General features: G+C 65.1%; 1 protein-coding gene across 4 annotated transcripts in view; it reads left to right on the top strand.

The window, feature by feature from the left end:
• Nucleotides 1-357: 357 nt before the first annotated feature.
• The window catches only part of Cbfa2t3 (CBFA2/RUNX1 partner transcriptional co-repressor 3), a 68,172-nt gene continuing 40,723 nt past the window's right edge, over nt 358-27,806 (top strand). Inside the window, exon 1 of one of the 4 annotated variants that reach the window (XM_040279995.2) lies at nt 358-646. In XM_040279995.2, the coding sequence (XP_040135929.1) occupies nt 571-646 (76 nt within the window). In that variant the 5' untranslated portion in view covers nt 358-570. Of the gene's footprint in view, nt 647-20,192; nt 20,292-20,771; nt 21,021-27,806 lie in introns of those variants that run through there. The other 3 variants (XM_040279994.2, XM_078032833.1, XM_005335420.5) reach the window with 3 other exon arrangements.

Below are 27,806 nucleotides of genomic sequence, written 5' to 3'. Positions count from 1 at the left end.
AGGCAGGCTGGGAGGTGGGGGCTCTGGGCCAGGATGGACACTGCCCGGGTTGCTGACCTGCCCCAGGGCGAGGAAACACCACCTCCCACCAGGGGCCAGCCGACAGGGCTGTGCAGGGCAGCTGGGCAGCAGGAGGAAGTTGTTGGAAAGTCAAACCGGAATGACTGAGAGGGAGGGCGGGCGGCGGGGACCCAGATGGTTCCTGCTGGGGAGCCGGGGGTGCAGCTGCGCCCCTGGCCCCCACCGCACTATCACAGCCACACAGCTGGCTGCCTCGCCCCTGCAGCCTCTGGCGGACCTCCCCCACCGTCCCCAAGCCCGCCCTGTCACATGAGCCCCTGCGGCCTCCCGCCCCTTCCCCAGGGCCAGCCACCCAGGCTGCAGGCAGCAGTGCTAGAAGGGCCTGGAGCTTTCGGGGGACAGAGGCCAGGCTCCAGAGCACCCCACCGGATCCCACCCTTCCTCTCTCCCTCCAGACCCCAAGAGGTCTGGGAGCGGCACCTCTGAGAGAGGCCTGCCAGGACTGCGCTCAGGGGCGGCCAGTACAGCCTCCAACCCACCTCCAGTTCCATGTCCCGGGCAGCCTCCACGCTGGACGGTGGGCCCCTGGCATCGGTGCCCAAGGGGCCCAGGAAGGGCGGTCCAGGTAAGAGGCTGGGCCGGGGCGGGGGAAGGGCCGTAGCTGAGCAGGTGGCAGACTGCGCGACAACGTGGCCGTGTGGACCCGCCCCCATTATCAAGGTGGCCCCCCACGGAGCAGCACCCCGCAGCTGGGGCAGGTGGCCTGTGAGGCCCTGGCAGGTGCCAAGCCTCACCCTGGCCCCACCCAGGGGCAGATGCTCAGCCCGTCCAGGAGAGGGTGGGCTGCACCTTCCACGTGGGGGCTGTGGCTGGAAGTCGGGAGCGGGGCCGCCGAGCCCCCTCCTCCTGGGACGCCCACCGCCGCTGCCTCTACAGGTTGGGAGGGGAACCAGAGGAGAGGGCCGGCCCAGGTGTCAGGGAGCAGGCCATTCCTGACTGGGAGCAGAGGGCGGTGGAGCCTGGGCAGGGCTCAGCTTCCTGACACGCTCGGACCCCAGCCCACCAGTCCCTTGGCCCTGGGAGGGCCTCATCCCTGACACTGGGGCTCAGAGGTGCAGGCAGACAGCCCCATTCCCCGTCCAGCCTCGTGGCTCCTCTCTGGGCAGCCTCTGGATCCTTCCGAAGCCCGCAGAACCAACGTTCCCGTGCCTCTGCAGACCCAGGCCTGGCTGGGCCTGACTCACCCAGCCTGGGGACCCAGGAGGGCCTCCTCTGCCCGTCCCAGAGAGGCTGGGCCCCGCCTGCGGCTAGCCCAGGGCCCGGTGACTCGCAGGTAGCTTCCACACCGCTGGCTTCTCTCAGGGGGCGATTCAGAGACGCTGGCGACAGAGGCGTGGGCAGCTGCCCCTCCTCTGGGGTGGCCCTGCAGGCCGGGATGTCCTGGGGGCCTGTGGCCTGCTCTGTCCCTGCTGCTGCATACCCCTGGGTCAGCTGCTTCCTCAGCTGGCCTCAGTTTCCTCCTGTGTCAGACCCTGATGCTCCGGGATGGAGTGGGCCTGGCCTCTGAGAGGCTGGGAGGGGAGGGAAGAGAGGGTTCCGAGGTGCGTGGCCAGAGGTGTGTCTGACGGGGTGTTGACCCTGGAGGGGGTCAGGGCCCAGAGGCGGCCTTGACCCCACGGTGTGTGCTCGTGCCTGCAGTGTGGGCTGGAGGTGCCCCGAGCAGGTGGTCTGGGGTGCCTCTGGTAGGATACCCAGCCACTCAGAAGGTCACTTGGTGGGCCAGGGACTCCCCAAGGCCCCTCTGGGGCACCTGCGTTTCCAGGAAGCACCACCAGGGGCAGTGTCGAGCTGGGCCCTGCTGGAGGAGGCTGTAGAGGCTCTGGAGGATCCCGGCCCAGGAGGAGGGAGGCCTGGGCCCTGGGCCCCAGGAGGCCTGAATAGGGGTCACGTGTCCTACTGTTGGCTGAAGGATGAGTCTGCCCCGCTGCTGCTCACAATTAGTGGTAGGGAGAGTTGGCCACGGCCTGGTGGGCAAGGCCCTCACCCCCTCTGGCCATGTCAGGCCCCGAAGTCAGCAGGACACAGGGAGGCCCTGGCCCTCCACTCCTGACCATCTTCTGAACGGTGATCCTGAAGCAGCGGGCATGAGTCAGGGGTTAGAGGTGTGTCTACCGGCTGGGCTCTCCTCTGTGCCAGGGAGGTGGGCCCTGCTCCTGGCAGACACGGCAACCCCACCTGCAAGCCCTGTCCAGGGAGCCTAGGGAGAGAAGAGCCAGGTGCCCGCGTCCGCAGCAGGAGACGTGAGGATTAAGAAAAGGAGGCTGAGTCAGAGGACAAACTGCCTCCCCTGGAAGGGAGGCCGAGGTGCTGGGGAGGAACCAGGCCAGGCCGGCTGGCCATGGAGGACGGGGGTCCAGCTGGCAGGCTTCAGCCTAAGCCCACGGGGAGGCAGTGCGCTGGCCCCACAGGCGGAGCCCACACAGAGGCAGGGAGGACAGGGGCCAGGTGCTGAAAGGTGACAGGCAGCCGGACGCCTGCCACCTGGCCTGGGGGTGGTGGCACCCAGAGCTTGACATGGGCTGGCTCCAGGGACATTCCCACCCATGCAGCCACGGAGTCAGGCCACTCTCGGGCATGCCCTTCCCCGCTGGATGGACGCCTCGGGCTGCAGAAGCCAAGTGTGGTTCCTCTGCACTGGCCATTCCTCACCCAGGGACAGCCACCTCGGGAGAAAGACTCGGAAGGTGCATCTGCACAGAGCGCTTAGCTTTTCTCGTCTCGTTCCCCAACGGCACATGTGACAGCTGCACGCGGGGCACTCACACCACGTCGGTGTCATGGGTGACCTGCAGGTGATTGATTTATGGTGTCCGGGAGGATGTCTGTCGGTTTTGTACAAACAGTGTTGTTTATACAAGGGACTGAGCACCGCAGGTTCTGGTGTCCCCAGGGGATCCTGGAGCCCGTCCCTCACTATCCCAAGGCACAACTGTACAACAAGCTGGGGACGGAAATGGGAGAGGACCCTCTGGAGGCTGAAGTCCAGCTTTGGCAGGTTGTGCCCCTCCAGCTCGGCAAGACTCCTTCTCCCCCTACCAGTCCCTCTCTGTCCCTCTCCGTCCCTCTCCGTCCCTCTCCGTCCCTCTACCTCTCTCATGCTCCAGGCATCCCCAGCCCCCGCCCCACCTCCCTCTTGTTCACCTCATGACGTTAAGGTCTGCTCTGTCAGGGTCTGAGGCCCAGGGCCAGTGGGCAGTTTGGAAAAGCTCCAGCACTGTAACATCAGACTGACCATTGAGTGGGCTTAGGTAGGGGGCTGGCCCTAGGGTGCTGCTGGCTCAGGTGTCCCAGCAGGGATCTGGAGAGGGCAGGGAGGAGAGAGGACTGTCCCCCAGCCCTCCCGCCACCCACGTGGCCCACAGGGCAGCTTTCTGGTAAGGGAGGGGCTGGTCAGCTGTAAGCGAAAGACGCAGGATCCACTCGGAGGAGGGACGGTTTATTTTGGCTCATGGCCTTGGGCCGGCTCCACAGCTCTGGGCCCCAGGTGAGACAGAAGGTCGCAGCTGAAGGGTGTGGCCCCAGGAAATGGGGAGAGCACCACTCCTCAGGGACCAAGAGAGCCCAGGGACCCCCCAGCCACACCCCACCTGCCTGCTGTCACCACGCGACAGTCCATATGGCGGGCCAACCCACTGACCAGCCCCAGCTCTCAGCCTGATCCCGCCACCCCTGGGCATTCCCCCGCTGACCAGCGGCCCCACCCTGAGGAAGGCCAGTCCTCTGTGCCAGGGAGACTGGGCCCTGCCCCTTGAGGACACGGCAACCCCACCTGAAAACCCTGTCCAGGGGAGCGAGGGAGACAGGGTGCAGGACCGGCGGTGAGGCCAGCTTTGTGGGGAAGTGGTCCTGGGGGGGGGGTGCACACCCTTCACGCGGAGCCGGCTCTCACTTCCTCCCCAGGTTGAGGGGGAAGCCTCCCGCTGACGGGTCCCAGCCCGGCCCCTCTGACACGTCGGTCTTGTGATGTGCTGGGCGGGAGGCAGAGATGGGAGTAGCCAGGGTGAGGACCCCCATTCCCCTGCCCAGTTCTCCTTCCAGGGGACACATGCCAAGCCCGTCCACCCCTCTGGGCTCTGGTCATTGTGACAGTGATGGGTGGTCATGGAGTCAGAGGTCAGAGCCCAGCAGGGGTCTGTCTGCCTGGCCCAGGGTGTCTGCCAGAGGTGGAGGTGGCCCTCAGGAGGCTGCCCAGAAAGAGGTTGGAGGCCCTCGAGGGTCTTTGGGAGGAGCCATCTGGTGCGAACTCCGGTGACCACTCGGCACTGTCCTCGCAGCCGGTAGCTCCACCACACCCAGGGCCTTCGCGTGCGCTGGTCAGTCTCTGGAAGCTGCCCAGAGCTCCTCAGGAGGCCTGTCCCCCGTCAGTCTTTTCCTGCTGCCTTCGGCTCCTTCGGTGGTCATCCCACTGGGCAGACCCGCCGCCTCCCTGTTCCCCGTGTCCCCTGCCTGCCTGCTCACCGTGGCCGTAGCACCCAGCTCAGGGCTCAGAGAGGAAGGACCCCTGGTCTCCGGCAGGCGCAAGGCCACCTGCTCGCACTCCTGCGGAGGCTGAAGCAGGACGGGCCGTGGGCCTCAGGGCCTCTAGATCCCCATCTGCCATCTCCGCCTGGTCAGAGCAGGATCTGGGCCCAGAGACAGGAGGAGATGTCCTGGCCCACAGCAAGCAGGGCAAGGGCAAAGTGGGCCCCCGGGGGCTGGACTTTAGGTTTCGAGCTGGGCTCCAACTCAGGGGAGGGACTCAGAGACTGGCCTGAGGGAGCCGAGCTCTGGGTGGGAGCCTCATGGTGGACTGTTTGCTGCTGTGTCGGAGCCTCCTGGACACACAGATCCATGCGTCCGGGCGCCTTCCAGCACTGGCTGGGGTCATCCGCCACGTGGCCTGGGCGGCCTGGCTGTCCGGGTCTCTCTAGTCAGGGCCTCGGTCAGAGAACAGTGAAGGGCTGTCCCTGGAGAGGTGCAGATGGGCCAGCTCACCCCGGGGGCCTGTGGGGTGTCCCTGAGGTGTGGGACCAGCACGTCACCAGCACGTCACAGGCTGCTGTGGGCTGCCGGGGCCGGGGCATTCCTGGGGCTCTGAGACCCACCAGACCCCCTTCAGCTGCGTCCCCCTCTGCCCCCAAGCAGCCCTGGCTTTAGGGCCTGACCCGAGCCCAGGATCAAGGCCACAGCCCAACCTCCCTTAGGTCTCACAAGGCCTCAGCTCCTGCCCAGGCAGGGGGACAGGGTCACAGCTGTCCCTTCAAGCAGAGGGCATCTCCCTAGGAGCCAGGGCCCCTGCAGTCAGAGCCTCAGGACTATCACAGGCCTTCAAGATGGCAGATCTGGTCCCTGACTTCCATCTTCTCTCACCGGAGGGACACGGGGCATGGGCTAGGAGGGGAACGGCCGCTCATGGCCACCAGTGTGTCAGTAGTGGGTGAGCCCCAGGCCCCACCCACCCACCCCATGCTCCCTTCCTGCCACCAGCAGAGGAACTGGGCTCTCCAGCAAGCCCATCCCGCCCAGCACCTGCTCCGGAGCTGGGCAGGCTGCCCCAGATGGCCCAGCTGCTCACTGGGGGACGGCCGGGCTGAGGCGGTGCCAGCCCTGGAGGAGGGGTCTCAGGAAGGTCGCTGGGACCTGGGGAGGCAGGGGCCTCCAGGACCTGGGGGGCGAGGGATGCTGGGAACACAAGCCACACCCACACCCGGAGGCTTCCACAGAGCCCAGGCCCTCCCCGAGCCCCGTGTCCTCCATCGCACCCTGGGAAGACCAGGGCGGGAGGGAGGACCCAGGAAGAGGGGAAGGGACGGGGCCCAGGGGCGACGGCAGGGCTTCCCCTCCACTCCTCCCTCTGCAGCCCCGACTGCCCCCCGGCCCTGCAGTGGGTCCACGCCCCCCCAGCCCCGGTACCTAGCTGGGGCCGTGGGTGCCCAGGCCACTGTCAGGAGGTGTCAGGCGAGCCCACCTGGGCTTGGCATCAGGCCCACCCTCAGACGGGTGGCCAGGAGACCGCCTGCTGGGCAGCACAGGTCTTCCCGAGGGGGCCTGACCTGCCTCGTGGTACAGCGCCGTCGCGGGGGACAGGACAGGCGTAGCGCCAGGTCCCATCTCCGCACCTGCCAGAGCAGCTGGCCCCCCCTCTGCCCGACCCCCCAACTCCCTGGCTGTGCCCAGAGCTCAGGCAGAGCCCCGGAGGGCCGCAGGATGGGCCCACTGTGGACCCTGGCCCAGCCTGTGAGCATCGCCCCCCAAAAGGGGCTAGAAGCCCAGGACTGTGGTCCTCCTGGGCAGTACCGTCCACTGGGGGGAAGCAGAGGGGAGACTCTACATTGGCCTGGGTACGTCGGGTCTTGGGCCAGGGCTAAGCTGCAAGGCCAAGGCTCTGTCCTCTGTGCTGGACACAGGCAGCCCTCTTGACCTGGGGCCTCCTGATGTGTGAAGGGTGGGGGGCTGGACCTAGCCACCCCTGAGGTGGAGACCAGCTGCCTGCGTCCACCGAGTCCCCCTGAATGTGGCTGGTGAAGGGGGCCGACACAACAGAGCCCCAGTTCACCCCCACGCCTCCCCAGGGAGCCCGGCTGGTGCCGCCCCTGCAGCTGCCCCGGCCGACAAAGGCCAGGAGGGCCCAGCCGAGGGGGAACTGGGGAATTCACCCGCCCCGCGGGCCCCAGAGCTTCCTCCTGGCCTCCCAGATCGGGGCGCGTTCTGAGTCCCTGGAAAGCCCCAGCTTCACAGACCTGGAGAGGGTGCGGGGTGGGGGCCGGGGGCCCTGACGGCTGCCTTCGCCGCCCCTCACCTCAGTTCTCAGCCGGGGTGCACCCGAGTGCACCCAGAGCCAGCTGGGGCAGCAGGGCACAGACGTCTCCTCCGCAGCTGGGGTTTCCTGGGAGCGGGTCCTCGCCGCCTTCAGGGCTTTCCCACTGCTGGGTCCTCTTACCCAGAGAGGCCTGAGGTCTCCACCCACGACACACGCTCTGTGGGGGGCAGGGCTCCCCAGCCCTGCGGACCCTGGAGCTCAGCAGTCAGGCCCAGCGAGGCCGCCCCACGACACTGCGTCCTATCTGCCCTGCTGGTGGCCCACATGTCCCCAGGCCAGGCACGGTGCTCCAGAGGTGACTCCTGTCCTCCCCACTGGGAGTGGCTCCTGCAAACTTGATGCCACGCTTCCTCCCAGGTGATCTCCAAGGGGACCCCAACGATGGCCTTGTGTCGATGTCCCCCAGCCCTGGACAGACTGACAGGCAGCGGCCAGAGCCACTCCCGTCCCCCCACAGCGCGCTCTAGATGGAGGGCTGGGACCTCACACTCTGAAGTCCCCAGGGGCTTCTCCTGTCCCCAGTCCTCCCCAGACCCAGCCGTCGCCAGGTCCCCTCAGCAGGGGTTCCTTGCCTTCGTGCAGGGGCCATCCCCACCGGGGGTCCCCATGGGGCTCCCCACCCAGAGCAGAGTGCAGCCGGAGGCGAGAGGCAACTTCCTGCCAAGGCGAGATTGCCAGGTGCTTCCTCCCTCCAGGAGGCAGCTGGCCCCAGGCCTGCCAGGCCGCCCTCCCGCCACCCTGCCTGTGCACCTACAGTCCACCTGCCCACTACCCCCCACGGAGGCCTGTGGACCCTGCCTCAGGTGTGGCAGGGGGTCCTTCTCAGCCCTGCAGCCTCCAGGGGCTACGCAGACAGCTGGTCCGAAGCCAGCCCTGATGACCTGTACAGCACGTGGGACTCCAAAGTCCTCTGCAGAAACAGCGTGCAAACACTGGAGTACCGTTGGCTGAGGACAGTGCAGCCAGACGTCCCTGGGTAAGGGTTCAGGTGGACACTGTGGCCTCCAGCTCCCCTCACTCTCCTTCCCTGGGACACTGGCTATAGAACACAGGGCATCTCCTGGGCAATGCCCATCAAATCCCTATTGGACATGCTGCTCCGAGGGTTCCTCAGTCCATGGGAGACTGGACAGGAGGGGCAGCTCTGGTAAACCAGCTCCGTCTGTACCTAGCAGTTATGGCTCTGGAGCCTCTGGGGTGTAACTCAGATGGTGGAAAGTCCTGGAATTTGCAGGCCAGTGAGCACATGGCCTCCTGGGCACCTGGGAAAGTCCGCTGCACTCGGAGCGGGTGGTGGGAATCGCCTGGGCCTCCCTTTAAGGCAGAAGGAAGAGGCAGAGCAGCCTCCTCTGTTGTGTAGGTGGCCCAAGGGAAATTCTGCACCTGCCTGCGCTCCTGGGCTCCCTCTGCCCGCCTTGGCCCAAGCCTCCCACTGAACAGCGCTGAGGAGGGTGTCATCGGGGAGGGACGTACCAGGGACACCTCGGGGCCCATCCGGAGGCCCAGTGCTCTGTAATGCTTTCTAAGTGTCTGCTTGCATGCTCCCTAAATTGTTTTTGATGGACTAAGAGCTCCCCTTGATGTGCAATCTCTTATGAAATGACCTCACTCGGCTCAGTCACATGCAAACCTGGGACTGCTGCTTTGTTGGTGGATAACGGTGGCCCAGTGCATGATAGACAAGTTCCCAGAGGTGACAGCAAACCACACCCCATAGCCTCACCCCTGGGTCACGAGGACAGGTCTGAGCACCCAGACAGACATGTGGGACATGACCAGGTCATACAGACAGCATCCAGGGCCTCTGGTGTCCTTCTGCACCCATTTAGAGGGGGCCCTGCCTGGTGCCGGACGGGCTGCTTCCCAACGTCTGAACACCATGGTTTCATAGCCACAGAGGGAGTGTTCCTAGCACCCGCACGTGCCACCCATGCTCAGCACCCATTTGCATGAAAGCCTCGAAGCTGCAGACTTGGCTCACTACCTTCCTGGAAATTCTGCCTTGAACACTATTGGCAGAATGTCCTCTCTGGAAACCAGCCCACCAAGAAGGACGTTTGTCAGCTCTTAACTCAAATGAGCATGTTACTAAATGCCCCAAGTATGTCACTTTGAATTCTAACACTGATATAACTGGATGGATGAATGCATGGACGATGGATGGATGGATGGATGGATGGATGGGTAGATGGATGGATGGATGGGTAGATGGATGGATGGATGGGTGGATGGATGGATGGATAGGTGGATGACAGATGAATGGATAGGTGGATGGGTGGATGGGTAGATGAGTGGGTGGATGGGTAGATGGGTGGATGGGTGGATGGATAATGGATGGATGAATGGGTAGATAGGTAGATGGATGGATGACGGATAGATGGATGGGTGGGTGGGTAGATGGGTAGATGTGTAGATGGATGAGTGGATGAGTGGATGGATGGGTGGATGGATGGATGTGTGAATGGGTAGATGGGTGGGTTGATGGGTGGGTGGGTGGATAGATAGATGGATGGGTGAATGGGTAGATAGATGGATAGATGGATGGATGATGGATAGATGGATGGATGGGTGGGTGGATGGATGGATGGGTGGATGGGTGGATGGATGGATGGATGTGTGAATGGGTAGATGGGTGGGTGGATGGGTGGATGGATGGGTGGATGGATGGGTGGATGGATGGATGGGTGGATGGGTGGATGGATGGATGGGTGGATGGTTGGATGGATAGGTGGATGGATGGGTGGATGGATGGATGGGTGGATGGGTGGATGGATGGATGGGTGGATGGTTGGATGGATAGGTGGATGGATGGGTGGATGTGTGGGTGGATGGGTGGATGGGTGGATGGATGGATGGGTGGATGGGTGGATGGATGGATGGGTGGATGGGTGGGTGGATAGGTAGATGGATGGGTGGATGGATAGGTGAATGAATGGATGGGTAGATGGGTGGATGGATGGGTGGATGGGTAGGTGGATGGGTGGATGGATGGATGAGTAGATGGATGGGTAGATGGATGGATGGATGGGTGGATGGGTGGGTGGATGGGTGGATGGTGGATGGATGGGTGGATGGCTAGATGAATAGATGGATGATGAATGGATTGGTGGATGGATGGGTGGATGGATAGATGGATAGATGGATGAATGGATGGATGATAATTGGATGGATAGATGCATGGTTGGGTGGGTGGGTGGATGTGAAAATGGCAAAGAACTCAGGAAGGCAGGGAGGAAAGCAGGGAGGAAAGCTCAGGATATACTTTCCAAAAGATTAAAAATGCAATCTATGCAAATATATAATGAGCATGTGTCAAAGATGCATTTCAGACGTGGTCAGGAAAGAGGCAAAGACATAGTGAAATGGGGGAGGAGGATCAGGAAGGACAGGTGAGAGAGGATCATTGGCCTGTGTGGCTGGGACAACCTCCCCTGTCCACTCCCCTGTCCCCTCCTGTGATGCAGGTGCTGCTCCTGCTGGCCTGATGATTGCTGGTCACTTCAGTGCCAGCACATAGTAGGTGCTCAGGAAATGCCATCAGGGAGGGGGCGCTGGGAGATGGCGGCTGGAGGCTCACTGCCTTCGAAACACCTTCTCGACACCTTCAGGGTGAGAACGGTACCACACAGAGACGGCCGGCTCAGGCACACACGACCTGACCCCATCTCTACAAAGGTCCGGAACAAGAGGACACACAGGACTGAGTGGGTTAGAGACCACCAGGGCCAGAGGGTTCGGTCTAGGAGTGCTGGCTTCGCCCAGAAAGGTAGACCCAAGGGGCTCACAACACACCAGGGTCCCAAGGCCCCTTCGGGTTGTTGAAGTGGAAAGTCTACCTTCTCTTTATTTTTAAAAAACTTAATTTTTTTAAAAAAGCACAGTGGGTAAGCCCCACCCCAGGCCCAGGCCTCCGCTGACCAGGGCAGGCCTGTCCACAGAAGGTGGACCTCTCTGCTGGCAGAGACCCTGCTGCCCTGGGCTCCGCTCCCTCCCTCCCACCCTCTGCAGACTGCTGTGGGATCTGCCGGCCCGTGCCTGGCCCACGGCTGCTTACCTGCCCGGGGCCTGCAGCTCCTGCCTCCGTCCACCTGGCTCTGGGACCCATGAAGAAGGGGTTATATTGCTCCCTGACCACCTGACCTCCTCGCCCCCAGGCCACAAGGTGCCAAGGACCCTCTGCTTCCTGCACCAGTGAAGCAAAGGAGTCATGGGCAGGCCTGGGGCCCCTCCCAGGCCAAACAGGAGAGGCGGCATGGAGCTGCCCAGGGCCCGGCCTCCACCTCAACATCAGGCGAAGCTGGGAAGGGGCTTCCCTGAGAGGGTCACAGCAGACAGATGCTGGCCTGCAGGTGGCTGCAGGCTCCGGCAGGCCCCTCGGCAATGCTGTGCCCGAGAGCTCCGTTTGTCTTTGGGGTCCTTGCAAATGGGCCTGGGTGACCAGGCCCCACCGACGGCCCTGCCTCGGGAGCCTCGTGCCTCTCTCAGGTCAGAGCACTTCCCTGCTGAGCCGTGAGGCCCCGGTGACTGCGAAGCAGGAAGAAGCCCGCTGGCCCTACCAGGCTGGGCCGGGGGTCGCAGCCTCTCGAGAACCCCCCTTTCTTCCTGACCCGCGGTCATGGCGCCTTGGGGAAAGCATCAAGGTCAAAGAAAGCCATTTAAACACCACTGTCTGTGTCACGCTGCTGTGCCACCCTAAGGCCCAGGCTGACTTCCCCCAGGCCGCCTGTCCTTGGACACCCTTGGTGGCTCTGTCCTGGGTGCTGAGGCCCACAGTCCACGTCTCTTTTCCTGTTGAAGGATGCTGGAGAGCGGCCAGCTCAGAGGGAGAACGGGTGGCCACAGAGACAGGAGACAGGGCTCCACTGCTGCTCACAGGAGGCCTGGGCCCGCGGCGGACCTCATCCACAGAGGTGAACTTGGATAAGTGGAAACTCAGAGAACATACGCGTTCAGTGCCAGCGTATCCCCAGGGTCCGCCGAGACGGGCTGGCACCAAGAGCGGTTCCTCGTGTGCGCGACGCCTCGCGGGCCATTCAGACTCGCGGGCAGCCGACTTTGGTCTCTTGCCTGGAGACGATCCTGCAAAGCGGGTCTCGGGGCACGGACTCTCCAGCCGCCCCATGAGCAGCAGGAGCCCCGGGCTGGGCCTCAGTCCCCATGTGGGATGTGGGACATGCCTCCGCACCACCGTCAGGTGCCCCTGCAGAGCTGGAGCCCCTGCTCCCTGCAGCCCCACCCATCCCTGCCCAGCGGAACTTCCCCTTCCCGCCAGGAGCAGTTCCCCATCCGAGGAGACCTCAGCCCTCAGCTTCTCCCTGGGAGTTTCGGGCTCTCTGAGTTATTTTAGGTCCCCTCCGGCCACACCCAGAGCCCTGGGGCCCACCTGCCCGCCTCACTGCCTTGGCACGGGGCCCTGCCCGGAGGGGCTGCGCCTGGCCCTCTCAACTCCTCTGCCAGCAAGCCAAGGGCCCAGGCCACCCGCCCGGCCTGCACGGCTCTGCCCTGGCCTGACGGCGGCTTCAGGCCCTGCACACACAGGGCGCGGCTTGCCACCACCACACACGTCGGGGTTTGGCGTCCTGCGCCGGCAGCCTCACCCCTGACTGATCTCGGGGCACTTGCCCACCCCTAGGAAGGCCCTCCCCATGAGCCAGACCCCTGCTCCACTGCCTGATTTCCGTCCCGGTTGCCCCACCTGAGTGTGCGGCAGGAACGGAGTCACAGGTGTGGCCTCTGTTCTGTCTCCTGTCGGGGGCTCCTGCTGCCCCGGGCGTCCATGACGTGCCGTGGTCACGCAGACTTCATTCCTGGCCAAATCCTATTTGATCCTGAGGTCGTCCGGGGAGAGAGTGACCAGTAGGCAGGGCCGGGGCCTGGAGTCCGGGGCGGGCTGCGTAGTGAGGCCGGCTCTGCCTGGGGTCCTGGCTGAGGTGAGGGGCAGCACTCGGAGAAGGGGCCCAGGACTCCAGGAGGCCAGGGCTTTGTCCAGGCGCTGCAGCTGGTGGTGCTGGCCTGGACAGCACGGGGCGGGGGGACGGCAGCTCAGGGAAGTCAGAGTGGGTGACGGTGCCAGAGAGGCCAGGGGCCAGGAGCCCTGGACAGCCTCACACAGGGGTCCGGGCCAGGCAGCCCCCTCTTCACCCCTTAATTCTCCCTGAGGCTCACGGCAGGGTCAGTGGGTGATGGGTGGCCATGCTGGGACCTTCTGGAGCAGGGTCTTGCTGTGGGTGGCTGCAGGCTGGGGAAGGTGCGATCACAGGTGGGTCCCACCACCCTGCCCCAGGATCATGTGACTCCACACAATACCACCTGGCCCCAGTGTCCCTGCTGGTGTGGGGACACAGAACGGAACCGATGGTTCCCGTGGGCTGTGGGGCCATGCCCTTCCTTCTCTGCACTGGGGTGGGGCAGGAGCAGTGGCCAGGACAGCTGGAGGGCAGGGGGAGAGCACAGCCCTGAGGCCCAGGGGAGAGCTGAGGCCTGAGGGGCAGGGGCAGGACGAAGGCCCTGGTGCTGGTCAGGAGCCTGCTTGCGGGGTCTGCCAGGATGGGGTCTTCCTCCCCACCATGCTGTGAGCCATGCCAGCCCCCAGGCGGCTGGTGGCCTCCAGGGCCGGGAGCAGGCAGGCCTCCTGACTCACTGCTGGCCAGTCTCCATCCCAGACTCCGGGGGACAGGACACTGTGGCTTGGCCTGGGTCAGGGCCCCATCCGTGTGGCTGGAGCCCTGTGGTCAGCCTCGGATGGGCTGTTCTGGTAGGGCCACCAACCTTTGACAGCGGAGGGAAGGCTGTGTGCTGGTGGCAGGGCGGGTCGCCAGAGGAGCGGCTGGCAGACCCGGGGCAGGACTGTGAGGGGCACCTGGAAATGGCCGTGCCACCCAGGCTGGTCCAAGGTGCGTCACACACGAACCGGGACAGGACAGGACATTGGTTCAAAGCGTGAACGTGCCCTTGGGCGTGTGCCCACCCCCCGAATTGCTGCGGGGGACACCTGGAGGCGCTGGCGGCTGGCTCCAGCTGCTCCTGAGGGAGGAGGGACCCTGCGGTGGCTCCTTGGCTTCCAGCCCCGCCCCCTGCTGCTCTGCGGGCCCAGGGAGCAGACGCGCCACGGCCCTGCCCCAGGCAGCCCAGAGGACGGGGCGGCCGGCAGGGCACAGCTGGCCCACTGCGTCCTCTCCGAGGCAGGAGCAGGCGTGTTGAGACTTAGGAGGAGTGCACGCGTCCTGGCAGGCCCAGCGAGCCAGGGGCAGGGCCTCACTGCGGCGAAGGGACGCCCAAAGCTCACAGCAGGTCATCGTGGGGCAGCACGGGGAGGGCCCTGCAGAGCTGGGGTGTGTGGACCAGGGCTCAGCACCGGGCCTGCCCAGGTCTCTGGCTCACTGAGGGCTCCCCCGTGGCACAGCAGGGAGTGGACAGGCCTCTTCTGGCCCAGGCACTAATGGACCTGGGCTGCTGGAACCAGGGTCTGGGCTCCCTGGGCACTCACCCCCTCGGGGGCCTGGGATCCAGGGATCCAGGGTGCCAGTCAGGACACAGAGACGGCAAGTGGCATCACCCAGCAGGAGGGAGGCAGGCGGCCAGGACTGCGCCCGGAGCCGCGGGGCAGCCAAGCCCACGCCCCTTCTGCGGCACTCCGCCCTGGGACTGCCCCTCACCCAGAGCAAAGAGGGGGTTCTCCCTTCTCATTCGTTCAGAACCCCGCAGAGCGGAGGGGACGAGGCGGGAGGGGCCCGAGAGAGGAGCAGAGAAGGCGCGTGGCCCGCGGGCACGGGGTGGCCGTGCCCCATGCGTCCTCCTGGTGGAGAAGGCTCTGCCTGTTGGCTGGCTCGGCCGGCTGCTGCAGTGCGGCTGGTCCTGGTGCCCACGGCGTGCCTGGGCCCGGGTCAGGGGACTCGCTCTGCCCACGGGCAGTTCTGCACTGTCTCCGAGACACCGGGCTGCGTCGTCACCTGCGGACGCTGTGTTTCCCTTGACACTTTCAGGACTTTGTTTTGCCTTCCTTAGTGCAGGTGGGCTTTGTCCCCCCAAAGGAAGTGAGAAATATGACGAACTTGTCCTGTGCCACCTCCAGAGGGCACGTGCTTCCCAGGGACCTGGGGCACCCTGACCCCACCCACACTCCCTTTCTGGTGTGCATTGCCAGAGTCTCTGGCTGCCAGTCATTCCCACTGCCTATGCCGGTCCTGGTTCCAATCTGAAGTCCAACAAATGCTCAAGAACTCAAACTTGTCTTTGGGCCACTTTACAACTGTGTGAGCAAGTGGGTACACACACCTGTGATTCCAGAGGCTCTGGAGGCTGATGCAGGAGGATCGAAATCTGAGGCTGGCCTCCACAACTGACAAGACAAAAACAAGCTTGTGTGCCTGCAGCTCTTCAGTCCCCAGTTCCCAGAGCTGTGGCCACTTCCCTCCAGCCAGCAGACCACAATGGAAAGAAGGGAGGACCGAGGGGATGGGCCCAAGAGAGGAGCCGCCCACACTGCATGAACAGCCTGAATCCAGGCACGGGGCAGCAGAGAGCAGGACACAGGGCCACGCCGCCCACGGCCTCCCTCCTCATTCCTCCCAGCGGACAGCTGCCCGTTCTCACTTCGCGAGAGTCCAAACATGTTTCCACACCTTTACGCAGAGGCCTGCTCCGAGGGAAGGCTCCAGGGTCACCTGGCCTCCGCCTGGGTGGGCCCTCGTCCACCCTGACTGCTGTGGACTATACCAAACACCTCTGGTGGACACACCTGGCAAATGGGCTGCAGGTCCACTTCAAGGCCCTGGATGACCATTCCACGCTGCCCAGTGAGTGCCCAGTGAGTGCCCTGCGGAGCTGCGGGGCCCGGCTCCCCAGCTCCATCACCACACGGGCCTTGCCATTTGGTGAGATGGCCCCCTGGGTGGCCAGTGAGACCGAGGGCCCCTGCGGCCCAGGGTGGTGGAGCTCCGTGGGCGGGAGGTGTGCAGAACCCTTCCTGCTCCGAGCTCAGGGAGGCTGGGGTGAGCAGTCTCCAGGACAGCCAGGCGCAGAGGACCTGCTGCAGCAGAGGCCAGCGCCCAGGCCAGCGCCCGCCCTGCCCTGTGCTGGCAGCTGCGTGGCTAAGGAGGCCCAGTCTCCCTGCCCAGCCGCGCCCACTCCCACCACGGCGCCTCCTCCTGGGCCACTCCCTACGGTCTGGAAGGGTGGCCCTCGATGCCCAAGGCCCCCTTCTGGTGGACATCACCCCTGTGCAGAGATGGGGTGGCCAGGACAGGGCCGAGACGGAACCCACGTGGTCAGAAGCGAGAGCCACGGTCGGGGCCCATCCTGGCTCGGCCACCCCGTCCTGCATCTCTTGGGGCCAGTGGCCTCGTCCTACCCAGGGGCCTTCTGCCTGCGGTGACCGATGGTGGTTCTCTCACCCCAGCCTCGTTCTGCTCAGGGTGCCCAGCTAGGGCTCCAACACCAGACAAGTGACCCCGGCTGGACCCTTGGGAGCCTCGGGGCCCTCCCAGGACTCCCGGGTCCCCAGGAGCACAGAGCCCGGCGGGGGACCGCGGGGCCCAGGCTGCAGCACCCTCTAGTCCCGTCTCAGCGCAGGTCCCGGGGCCTCCCCGGACCTCGAGATGCACGTGGGGGAAGGGGCTGGTGGGGGACACGGCGGGCTGGGCACACGGCTGCCTGTGGCGAAGGGAGTCCCAGGGTGACGCTGTCCTCACGTGGGATTTTGATGTTGTGCTCAGGATAATGTGTTTTTGTCACTGATTCTAATATTTTAAAATTCTGGATCAAAATGCAATTTCTGTTGATCACCAAGTTTTTGGTGCCCCTAAAATTTCACCGCCCTGGTTGGCCCTGCTGATCCTTCTTTCCCACGGTGGCTCCTAGGTGCAGCTGGGAACGCAGAGGCCTCTCGTGGCCCATGGAAACCTGGGCCAGGAGGGTCCTGCTGGACCCCAGAAGGGTACTTCGGGCCTGGCTAAGGACAGTTCTCCTGGTGACTGGTAGAACCATCTTTGCTCACAGACAGAGGTGGCTGCTAAACAGTGACACCCGAGAAGCCTCTGATGCAGTGCACTCCCTGTGCAACCTTGCACTGCAGTCCTGATAAAAGGCAGACAGTTGGGTCCCCACACCTGCACTGTCTTTGTCTTCTGCAGCGTGCTGCAGACTGGGGGATGGGGTGAGGGTGTCAGCAGGTGGCCTTTCAGATGGCTAATTCACTTAGTAACATGCACACCAGGCTCCTGGGCCTCCGGGTCCAAATAATTCCTCCTCCTCCCTGGGTGGACCCCAGCCTGTTCATGCACCTTTTGAAGGATGGCCTTGTTGCCTCTGGCTTTGAGCAATTGTGAATGAAGCTTCTCTGAACCCTTCCTGGCAGGGATCGGTATGAGCCTGTGTTTAGCTCACTTGGGTAAGGCAGTGGGGGCGGGACCATGTCTGTGATCCCAGCAACTTGGGAGGCTGAGGCAGGAGGATCACAAGTCAAGGCCAGCCTCAGCCATTTAGCAAGACTCTGTCTCAAAATAACATAGAAAGGGCCGGGGTGTGGCTCAGTGGTTACGCACCCCTGGGTTCAATCCCCAGTACTACTAAATAAATAAAGAATAAAAATGAAACTCCCCTCTGTGTGTGGGTAGCACTAAGGAGCAGGAGCAGGGGTCCGTCGTCTGGTTGTCAGGGTGAGGTCCCCAAGCCTTCTTCGGGGGCACAGCTGCTTTGGTCTGCACCCCCGCGTGTGCCTGGGCCTCGCCGTCCCGCCTGCCCACTTGCCTGGCCGCTCCTAGACAGGCGCCTGCTCAGACCTTTGTCCTGGGAGCTGGGACCTGTCTTCTCCCCGCGGAGCTGCTGGGCATCCTGGCAGAGGCAGTGTCTGCGAGCCGCCCCCCCCCCCCCCCCCCCGTTGTGTCTTGTCATGTTCTCTGCAGAGCAAGTCTGAGACGCTGGTAAAGTGCAGCTTGCCAAGCCCTTCCTTCCCGGGTCACGCTGATGTGACACTTGGACCTGAGTGGAATCCAGCTGTCCCGGGAGTCAGTTTGTACATTTTTAAACAGATAATGGTTCCAATCTAACAGCCGTGTTCCCCAGGCCCATTAGCCACCGGCTTATTTACCAGTCCACACTCAGAGGAGGTCAGGTTTTATCCTCTGGCAGCTAGACTTCTGTTGCAGATTCTTGGAGGTGACAGAAGAGCGTCTGTGGGAGTCCACAGTAGCTCAAAAGCTTTTTGCAGGCCACCGTGGGTGATGGCAGACAGGTGGGTGATGGAGGCACGTGGGACGGGGCAGGTGGTGCCGGGTGCCTGCACTTGGCCAGGGCTGCCCGGCGTGAGGCTTACCGGGTGTCGGAAGAAAGACCTGCGGTGCAGCAGAGGCAGCACACCAGGCTGGAGTCCGTCTGGGTGGAAACGGGAGCTGGCAGCTGTGGGGACTGAGGGGCGCTGCCCTTGGGGAGGTCAGGAGAGTGGAAGCCACCCAGGTAGGCCTGGGAGCTGAGAGTGGCCGTGACGCAGAGGAGCCCCAGCTGCAGCAGAGCACCTGCCGGGACCAGCCTGCACAGGGCCCTGGGCAACGTCCCTCGCAGGCCTCCACGGGAGTGGGGCCTCGAGGCCAGAGGCGGGAGGTAGCTCCTCTGACGTGAGTTGAGCTCCTGACTCCACAGACACAGCCCGTGGGGGAACCAGGGGAACCGCTTCCCAGGGCTGGGGGCTCTGCCTGCGTGCTGTCTGGCTTGGGGTTGGCGGGTCTCTGCCTGGCGGGTCTCTGCCTGGCGGGTCTCTGCCTGGCCCGTCAGGCTGCAAACCCTCAGGCTTGGGTGGATCCTCCTCCAACACCAGCTGCAGGACCTAGAAGCACTGTATGGCCAACGGGGAGAAGCCGGGAGGCCAAGTGGGTGGCCATGCCCAGCGCAGCGGCAGCTGTCAACACCCGTGATGTGAGCGTGATGTGAGCGTGAGGTGGCTGGGCTGGGCTGGACAGTGGTCGGCCCACTCAGCACAAAAGGGAGCCCAGCCGCTATGTGCCCACCAGCCACAGCTCTCAGGCGGGCACCAGGGACTGCTCAGGAAGGACGCAGTCCCATCTCAGCGTCTGGGGGTCAGTAGTTGTGAGCGCTGCTTCATTCAGGGCCCCCACAGCCATTCCACACAGAAGGTCCACAGAAGTGGGGCAGCGATGGGCCCACCCATGAGGCCCGGGAAGGGCCACGCCAGCCCTGGTCTGGCCTCCTGCCCCGGGGGTCAGAGCGACACACAGCCCACTCCTTGCACCCCAACATCTCTGAATCAGGAGGCCGCGGGGGGAGAACGGCGGGGTGCTCGCCTTGCTTTGTGGCACACAGCACAACCGCATCTAAGTCGCGGCCCCGGGAGCCCAAGGAGGCAGGGGACTGGTGTCGACCCACTCAGGCGGAACACCTGCGGCCGTAAGCGCACAGCTGGCATTTGAGATCCTCACCCTTGTGTGCAGTGGGCTTGGCACCCGTCGCTGCTCCACGGAGCAGGAGAGGCACGTGGGCAGACGCCCGCCAAGAGTGACTGGAAAACTGGGCAAAGTGCAGGCCGATGATGACTGAGGGCTTTAGGCCAGTCAGTGGTGGGACGGGACAGACCTCTGCCCAGTGCCCCTGGAGTGGCCGGTGGGCAGGAGCTCCCACTCTGTCCCAGTTTACCTTCTCTGCAGCTCCCAGAGCCACATCCCAAGAAGGACTGGGGAAGGGAGAAACGGGCAGAGCAGCAAACCTGGCAGGAGAGGGACTTCTTTTGGCACATGGCTGCTTTTATACTTAGCAATTGGAGACCTTGAGTCTTCACATGCAGATTTATGCCAAATGAGATGCAAATCAAGGCACTGCTGCTCTGAAGTTCTAACCCCTTCTGTCTCCTACGAGGGTGACCCTGGGACCCTTGCATGTCTCTAAGAAACAGTGTGTGAGCCCGGGGTGAAAGAAAAGAAAAGGCGCCAAGTTTACTCACAGGAACCAAATGGGCAACCGCATCAGCTGGGTCAACCAGCCAGCCCTCCAGGAAAGGGGCAAGGCGGCTGGGGCTCAGGCCCAGGAAAGGAGGGAAGAGGAGAAAGTGGGGCGCGGAACCCGCGGGGCAGCGGTTTGGGGCCTTTCTGCAGGCCGACATTAAAATGAATGATATGCAAACGTATGCAAAGCATATGCGAACGCCCGGCCGGGCTGCGGGGGACGCGGGAGGTTGCGCCCTCCCCGCAGGCCGCCCAGCGCCCCGGGGACCGAGGCCGAGCGCGCAGCGGGGGAAGCGCGCTCCCTGCCGGCCGAGCTTGGAGGTGGCCCCGGGTCCCCGCCGCCCCACGGAGCGCGCGCTGGGGGCGCGGCGGCCGGAGGAGGGGCGCCCGGCGCTGGCCTCCCGCCCGGGCGCAGACGCCTTGGCTGCGGAGCTGCGAGGCCGGCGGCCGCCGACTGCTCCGAGGTGGGTGTGCGCAGCAGTGCGCTCGGGCCCCAGCCCTCCTGGGGCGCGGCCTGCGGAGCGGGCGGGGGTGGCGCGGCGAGGGGCCCGCCCGCACGGATCTCGGGGCCCCGCGCGGCCCACTCCCGCACCCGCGCCTCGCAGGACAGCGCGCCCGCTCCCGCCCGCACGGCCCCCCGCTCTGGGCGGCCCCCACGTCCCCAGCCCGGCTCGCTGCCCCGGGGCGAGGCGCGAGCGGCTCCGGGCGTGGGGCGGCGCCCTCTCCCGCGCCGACCGCACACCGGCCGGGCGCCTCTCCCGCGCCGACGCCCCGGGGCGGAGCGAGCGCAATGGGCGCCGAGCGGGAGGCAGGTGGCGCAGCAGCGGCGGCGGGGCGCGGGAGGCGGGGGCGGAGCGCGCGGGGAGGGGGCCGCGGGGCCCCGTGAGACGCGCGGGCGGGCGCGCGGCAGCCGAGCAGAGGCGCGGCGGCTGGACGCGGCGGCCGCAAGGCCAGACCGCCCGGGCGGCGTGCGCGCTTTGTTCCCGCGCGGGCGGCTGAGCCCAGCGGCATGGCCCAGGCGGCCGCCCCGCGCGCTCCGGCCCCGTGGCGCGCCTGAGCCCGGCGCCGCGCGAGAGGACGACGCGCCGATCGCCCCCAAGTTACGGAGGTGCGGACGGAGTCCGAAGGCAAAGACGCTTCGGGAGCCGGGTGGCGAGGGAGCGACCGCCCGCCGAGCGCCGGACCTCCGGACCGTAAGTGCTGTGTCCGCCCGCGCGGCGCCGCTGTCACCGCTCAGCCCGCGCTGTCGTCCCGGGTCTGCGCCGCAGCCGCACGGAGCGCACGGGCCGCCCCCGCCCCCACTTTACAAAGTTGTGCCCGCGGCAGGGTGGAGCCAGCTCAGCGCCCACCCATTTGGGCGAGTGCACCCCCCAGGTGAGCGGAGAGCCCGACCCTCCGGGGGTGTGGTTAAACTTAAGGTGCTAACTGAACGCCCTGCGCGGAGTCCCCAGACTCCGCCTGGAGCGACCCCGTTTCCTGACAAAGCTCCGCGGCACGGGGGACAGGGCCCGGACTGGGGAGGCAGAGGGGTACCCTAGGAAAGAATGGGGTGGCCTGGTTGGGGAGGAGGGGCTGCTGGCTCCCTCTAGCTCCTCCCCCTCTTGTTTTGGTCCCTGAGCTGCCACCCAGGCCGGGGTGGTGGTGGAGCAAGGTGTGCCCTGCTCCGCGGTGGGGGGGGGGCTCGCAGGTGTTCCCTGGGTTCTGACGTTCCAGGTGCTCAGGCCAGCCCTGGGGGGCGATCTTGCTCACAGCCTTTGGGAACCGTCCATCTGTGTGTAGGGCAGGCCTGGAGCCAGGCTGTGGGAACAGTGGGAGGGAGGTGTGAGCCGATGAGGAGGGACAGATGGCTGGAAATTCAGCCCCAGTCAGTAAGGTGGAGCAGAAGGCAGCCAGGCTGGAGGCACCCAGCTCCCAGGCCTACTCTGAGCACAGGCTCTGAACTTGGTGTGTTCTGGGTGGCCAGAGTGGCTGGCAGACCTGTGAGCCTGGAGCCCCTCCCCCACAGCAGCCCCCAGCTGGGGCCTGACCCTGACCTGGGGTAGCTGCGAGGAAACACAATCTTGTGTGCCTGTTTGTGGGCTAGTCTGCGTGGCCATCAGGCCCGCTCCTTAGACCTGTGGCCAGGGTGTCAGTTCACTGCCTGACTGGATGTGTGTTTCCTCCCTGGGCCCAGAAACAGGAGGTTCCCGGGCGGCCACTCAGGACAGGGCTGGCTGGAGACAAAGGGCCCAAGGTTCCGAGCCCTGGCATTGCCCCTGCAAGTTGCTGGTCCAGGCTGGAGAAACTTCTTGAGACTGGCACTCGGCTTTCTCCCAGACCTCCCGGGTCAGGGCCCGGGGTGAGAGAGTCCAGCCTCACCTGCCCAGTTTGCAAAGCCAGGGAAGGGGAGGCAAGGCCCTGCAGACAGTGCCTGGGCACAGACACGGAGTCTGTGTGGGGCGCACCAGGCTGCAGTGGACAGTGGGAGCCAGAAACGTGGTTGGCCCTGGGCCGGCAGGTGCCGGTGGCCGGGAGCTGGCAGGCGGGCTCTGTCCTGAGCACCCTGCCCCAGAGCCATGCTTTGGCATTGTTTTGCTGGGCTGAGACCACTCCTGTGCACGAGAAGGAAACGCAGAGAAGGAAAGCTGAGAGCTGGAGGGGCAGCTGTTGCACTGGTGCTGCCCGAGCTGGACGGTCGCGGGCAGGGAGACTATCACATTAGGACCAATTTTCTGGTGGAATCTGCCTCACAGGGTCGATGCCGTATCTCTGTTGACTGGGGGAGTGGGAGGCGTGTGAGTGGTTCCTGGTGCTGGGGCCTCTCACTGCTGTGTGCAAAGCCTGGGCTGGCGAGTGGAGGTCACCCCAGCCTCCCCCATGCCCTCTGGGGCTGCTGTGCCACCCACCGGTCCTCAAGGTCCTGGTCTCTCCTCCTGTCACCGGGTTATCCACATAATTGAGTTACCACCTCCAGGAAAGCTCTGGTTCGGCTCCATGTATTTTCTTTTCCGCATGACTGGAAGAGATTAATTTTCCTTCCTACGCATGGATCTGAAGACGCCGGAGGGCTGGGTCACTAATCTGCAGGATCCCAGCCGGCAGGGTTGCCACCGAGGAGGGCCGGGCTTGGCACTGCCGCCTCCTCGGGGGCGGGCCTCCTCCTGCCCTGCTGCCCTGCAGGCAGGCTGTGTTGGGGTTTGTGACCATCCAGCCCCCCGTGCACCAGGGCAGCCGGGTGGGCTCTGTGTCCTCCCCAGGAGGGGCAGGAGAACCTCAGGTGTTTGCACCTGTGCGTGCACAGGCAGGTGTGTTCAGGACCCCGTGTGGGATTAGCTGGTGTGGTGGGTGCCAGGTGCGGGACCTGGTCTGGCTGTGTCTGGGCCTGCCTGTCCTGCTCACTGCTGCCCAGCTCCGCGTCCCACTTGCAGTCGCTGTCCAAGACCCGTGACCACCTGAGGGAGGTGACGCTTCCCCTCCCTCTGACGTTCAGAGTCCTGGGGACAAGTCTGACCACAGCCAGCCCTTCGAGTGGTGGCCTCCTCTGCCTGGGCCCCAGGGTCCTCTTCTTGGGGCTCCTGAGCACACCTGGGTTCTGTGGTGACAGGTTGATTCTGCCACGCAGGAGCCCTCCCCGGCCTGCCTTAGGCAGGTGGCCACAGCTGTCGTGGATACCTGGGGGCAGCCGCAGGACAGTATGCCTCCACCTCTGCCCTGTGTGGGTCATGCAGACCCAATACCCGTCTTACCCAAGTGGTCCCTGGCCGCCCTTTGCTGCATGCTGCGGCGGGTGGCGGGGGGGGGGGGTCCTTTGAGACCAGCTACAAGCCTGACATTGTCCGCTGTGTGGACATGGTGCTCACTGATGTTGGAATCGGGTCCCAGTGGTGATGTGGCTTCTGGGCCTCCAGGGCTCAGCTCCAGGCTGGTGACAGTGTGGCCCTGCTGTGGCTGCTGATGGGACAAAGCAGGCTCCGGGAGTGTGTGCCACCATCCCTCATCCTCTGGGCAGGTGTTGATTGAACACCTCCTTGTTGCTGGGCCAGGGGCCGGACATTGTTGCTGACGCGGGTCCATGGGGCTGCACTGGGCGAGGCGTGCCCCCTGCTTCCCATTCACACCGTCCGGGCAGGTGGCTGCCGTGGGCCCCCACTTTCCTACCCCAGGAGGCTCAGAGCTCACAGCTCAGCGGCAGAGATTGGGAGCCCCCTGCAGTGCTGTCCGGTGCAGCAGAGGTGGGCACCCTGGAGCTTCCACCCAGAGGCCAGTACGGGGCTGGCAGGGCAGTGGGCGTCACAGAGCCCCTGGCAGCTTGTGTGCATCCTCAACTGAGACCACCCTGTCCACTGGAGGGGAGGGGACTGGATGGGGAAGAACCGTGGTTGGTGGGAGCCAGCAGGAGGGCCAGGGCTACTTTGGGGCAGTTCACAGGGGCCTGGGGTCTGGTTCTATTCTCCGGAAACAAACCTGGCTCGTGGTCTCCCCAGACGCTGCTGTGACTGTGGCCAGCAACTCAGACCTTCTCCTGGGCAATAAGAACTGATCCTGCTTCTGAGGCTGCCCGGGGGATGCTCTGGGGGCTGGTGACAGGGGAGGGCAGGCGAGGGCCAGCCGTGGGGATGTGCCCTGACCGCCTTGGCTACCTGCCCAAGCGAGCCAGGGCATGAAGGGCCTTGGGGCCACACCCACAGTGGAAGCCCCAGCCTGACCTGACCCGGGCGGGGCCTGCTGCAGTTTCCTGAGGCAGTAAAACCCCGGCGCACTCCTGCTCGCTCTGTGTAATGGGTGGCATCTCACAGGAGCCGCCGTCACTGGGAAGGTCAGCAGAGGAGCTGGCCTGATGGGAGGAGGGTGCTGCAGCCGAGGCTCAGGCCGGCCCAGGCCCCCTCCACTCAGGCGCTCAGCCCCCACCGGCGGCCGAGTGTGCCCAGGGGCCTCAGGGCTGGAACCTGGTGGACGTGGCAGGAGTTTGAGGATGTCCGGCTCGAGCGCTCTTCTGTTTACTTGAGCACAGTCCACACAGCAGGCAGCGGGTGGGACGGAGAGGCCGCCCTGGGAGATGCCCCCGGACACTCCCAGGGAGGTAGGGAAGGCCCTTGTGTGCCCCAGTGGCCTGGCGACGGGGGACTCCCGAGGACCCCTGTATCACCCAGTGACCCAGGGAGAAACCAGCCGGCACAGGACACTGAGAGCTGGCAGGTGGATGGAGGGGGAGGGACACTCCCCAGGCCAGAGGCAGCCACAGCCCCCGGTCCAGCTGGGAGCCCTGCCCTGTCCTGAGACAGTGGGGACGGAAGGGCAGCACTCCCCGCCTCTGAGCCCTGTCTGGATTGGGTCCCCCCCCACAGCTCCGGGACACTCAGAAGGGCCCTCTCTGTGCAGACAGTCCAGGGGCCCTGGCTGTCCTGTGGCGATGAGGCATCACGGTGACGCAGGCCGTCGTCCTCTGGGCACACCAGCACCACGTGGGTGTGGGCATCAGGCACCTGTGCCCCGTCCTTCCCTCCCGACCCTGGAGGCTCAGCCCATCCCTGCCGCCTCCTTGCAGAACAGGGAGCAGAGAGGCCTTGTCCTGTGGCACAGCAGGCCCCGTGTCCTCCCTCCTAGGGACAGTGAGCTCAGAGCCAAGCCCGGGGCAGAGGGCCACTAGGACCCCAGAGCCACACCAGGTCCCCCAATCCTGGGATTCTGTGAGCCTGCCTCCTCCCTCCACCCCACCCCACCACAACCTTGGCCCAGCTGGACACTCATGCACAGATGTCCACTCACGTCCCAGGCCAAGGCAGGGAACGCGTAGGCTGGTGAGATGGCCTGACCCCTCTGAGCCTGGGTGCCCTCTGTCACACCTCGAGGTTCAGAGCTGGCTTCTGTTCCCCTGTCCTTTCCTAGTGCCCAGTACTGGGCATCTGGGCTGAGATCCTCTGGTTTCCCTGCTGACCGTGCATCTTGACCCTGTCTGCTTCTCCCTCCTGGGAGCCAGGGTCAGGTTGGGTGCCGAGAGAGAGTCAGGCTACCGAGTGCTGACCTCTCCTGGCCGGCGCCTCCTTGGCTGCTGCCATGTGACCCGAGACACTCAGTGTTCCAAGCTGTGACCTCTTCCACCAGCCACTTGCTCACATGGGCCTCAGCTGTCCCCACAGACGAAGGGACACCACCCTGCCCATGAGGGGCCAGGGTCACCTGCACCATTCTGGTGGCCCAGCAGCCACATTGAAAAAGAAAATGGCCAGGCATGGTGGTGCCCACCGGGGTCCCAGCAGGTTGGGAGGCTGAGGCAGGAGGATCACAAGGTCAAGGCCAACCTCAGGAACTTAGTGAGGCCCTAAGCAACTCGGTGAGACCCAACTGAAAAGTAAGAAGGGTTGGGGAGTGCCCAGGAGTCAGGCACTCTTGGTTCCATGCCCACTACCTAAACCAGGAAATAAGAAGGAGGACCCGGACGGCAGGACCCATCTGTGCCGAGTGTTCTTTAACCCAGGACTCGGGGCTGTGGCCTGGGACCCAGCAGCTTCTCCTGCTGGGGGTCTTCTCCCTTCTGGGCTCCTGAGCTCACTGGGCAGCGCAGGGCGGAGGAAGCAGGGAGCCCCCAAGGGACCACAAAGTGAAGTGACCACCCTGGCCCTGAAGATGCCAGGGTCAGGTGCCCAGCAAGGCAGGCAGCAGAGGGGAGCTGAGCGGAGGCCCTCTGGGAGCGAGGAGGCCGGGGGCTGCAGGGCAGGGAAGGCTCTGGCCTTGGTCCTGCACCAGCGTGTCCCAGGGAGCCCCAAGTGGCCAGGCTACCCCTGGAGAAGGTCACTGGGCAGACAGGCAAGAGGAGACCTTGCAGTGTCCAGCAAGGGCAGAGTGGGCAAGGGTGACCACGCTGGGTGCCCAGCAGACAGGATGTCCCCTGGACTCCTCTGAGGCCAACTTCCAGGTCAGCGTGGTGTCCTGTGGTCCTGGGACGAGGGTGGCTTGACCTGCCTCCTAGGACGAGGCTGCAGGGGCCCTGCTGAGGGAGCCCCTGGAAGCGGCCTCTCCGTGGACGGCGGTGGACGAGGAGCCCTGCTCGGGCACTCGTGGGTCAGCCTGAGCTCCGGGAGCCGGCCGTCTCCCTCGGTGTGCGCTGGGTCTGCCCACGTAGTGCCGTCAGCCCTGGCCCTGCGTGTGGCCGCCAGCGTCCCACTGTGCGCAGGCCACACAGCCAGCCTGGCATCTGCCGAGGGGCGCCAGGGTCCTCCTGCCTCCTTGGCCGTGGTCTTGCAGTGTCTGAGAGGGCGTCCCCACCTCGGCTGGACCTCTGTCTACGGTCCCTGGGTCCCGGGGTCTGACTTGTCCCCTGGCTTCCAGAAGAATCGGAGGCTGAGGCCTGGCTGCCTGCGCCCTGTCCTCTGGTGGGCCTGCCGGACAACCCCGGGGTGACAACCCACGGGTGACAGTGCTGCCGCGGGGGCAGGGCAGCTGCCCGCTGGCTGGGACGCCCTGGCCGGGGCTTGCAGCGGGTGTTTGGGCAGCAGGCTGCCCCTGCCGAGGCTGCACACAGTCCTGGGCCGCCCACCCGGTCTTCCCGGCTCCTGGCCCTTTCTGCCTGGGGCCAGAGGGGCCCTGAAAGGCCAGGGGGTGTGGCCCCAGGACCCTGCCCCGCCCACCCCTGCTTGCTCGCAGGGTCTCTGCCCAGGCTGTGCGGGACGGTGCCCGTGCGACGCCCCCGCTCGGCTTCCCACCCCACGGTGCGGTCTTCTGTCGGCCTGGCACCTCCCTCCCGGTGGCCTCACCAGGGCAGGTCCCTTGGGCGGCCCGTCCACCTGCCGTCGTGTTGCTCTCCACAGCAGCCGCTCTGTGCCTCCGAGTGGGCCCCTTGCTGGGCTCAGGGACTTCTGCAACAGGAGTGGGAACAGGCCCGGGGCCAGTGTCCCTGCCCTCTGTCCAGGGCCTCGCTGGGCACCCAGCAGCTGGGACTGCCGCCCCCAAGGCTCTGCCTGGGGGCCCCGGGGTCTGTGGAGGTCGATGCGTGGCCACAGCTG

Source organism: Ictidomys tridecemlineatus, chromosome 15 (genome assembly GCF_052094955.1).
Source record: "Ictidomys tridecemlineatus isolate mIctTri1 chromosome 15, mIctTri1.hap1, whole genome shotgun sequence".
NCBI classification, from domain to species: Eukaryota; Metazoa; Chordata; class Mammalia; order Rodentia; family Sciuridae; genus Ictidomys; species Ictidomys tridecemlineatus.
Note: the sequence above shows the minus strand (reverse complement) of the source record. Positions and strands in the feature narration are given on the sequence as shown.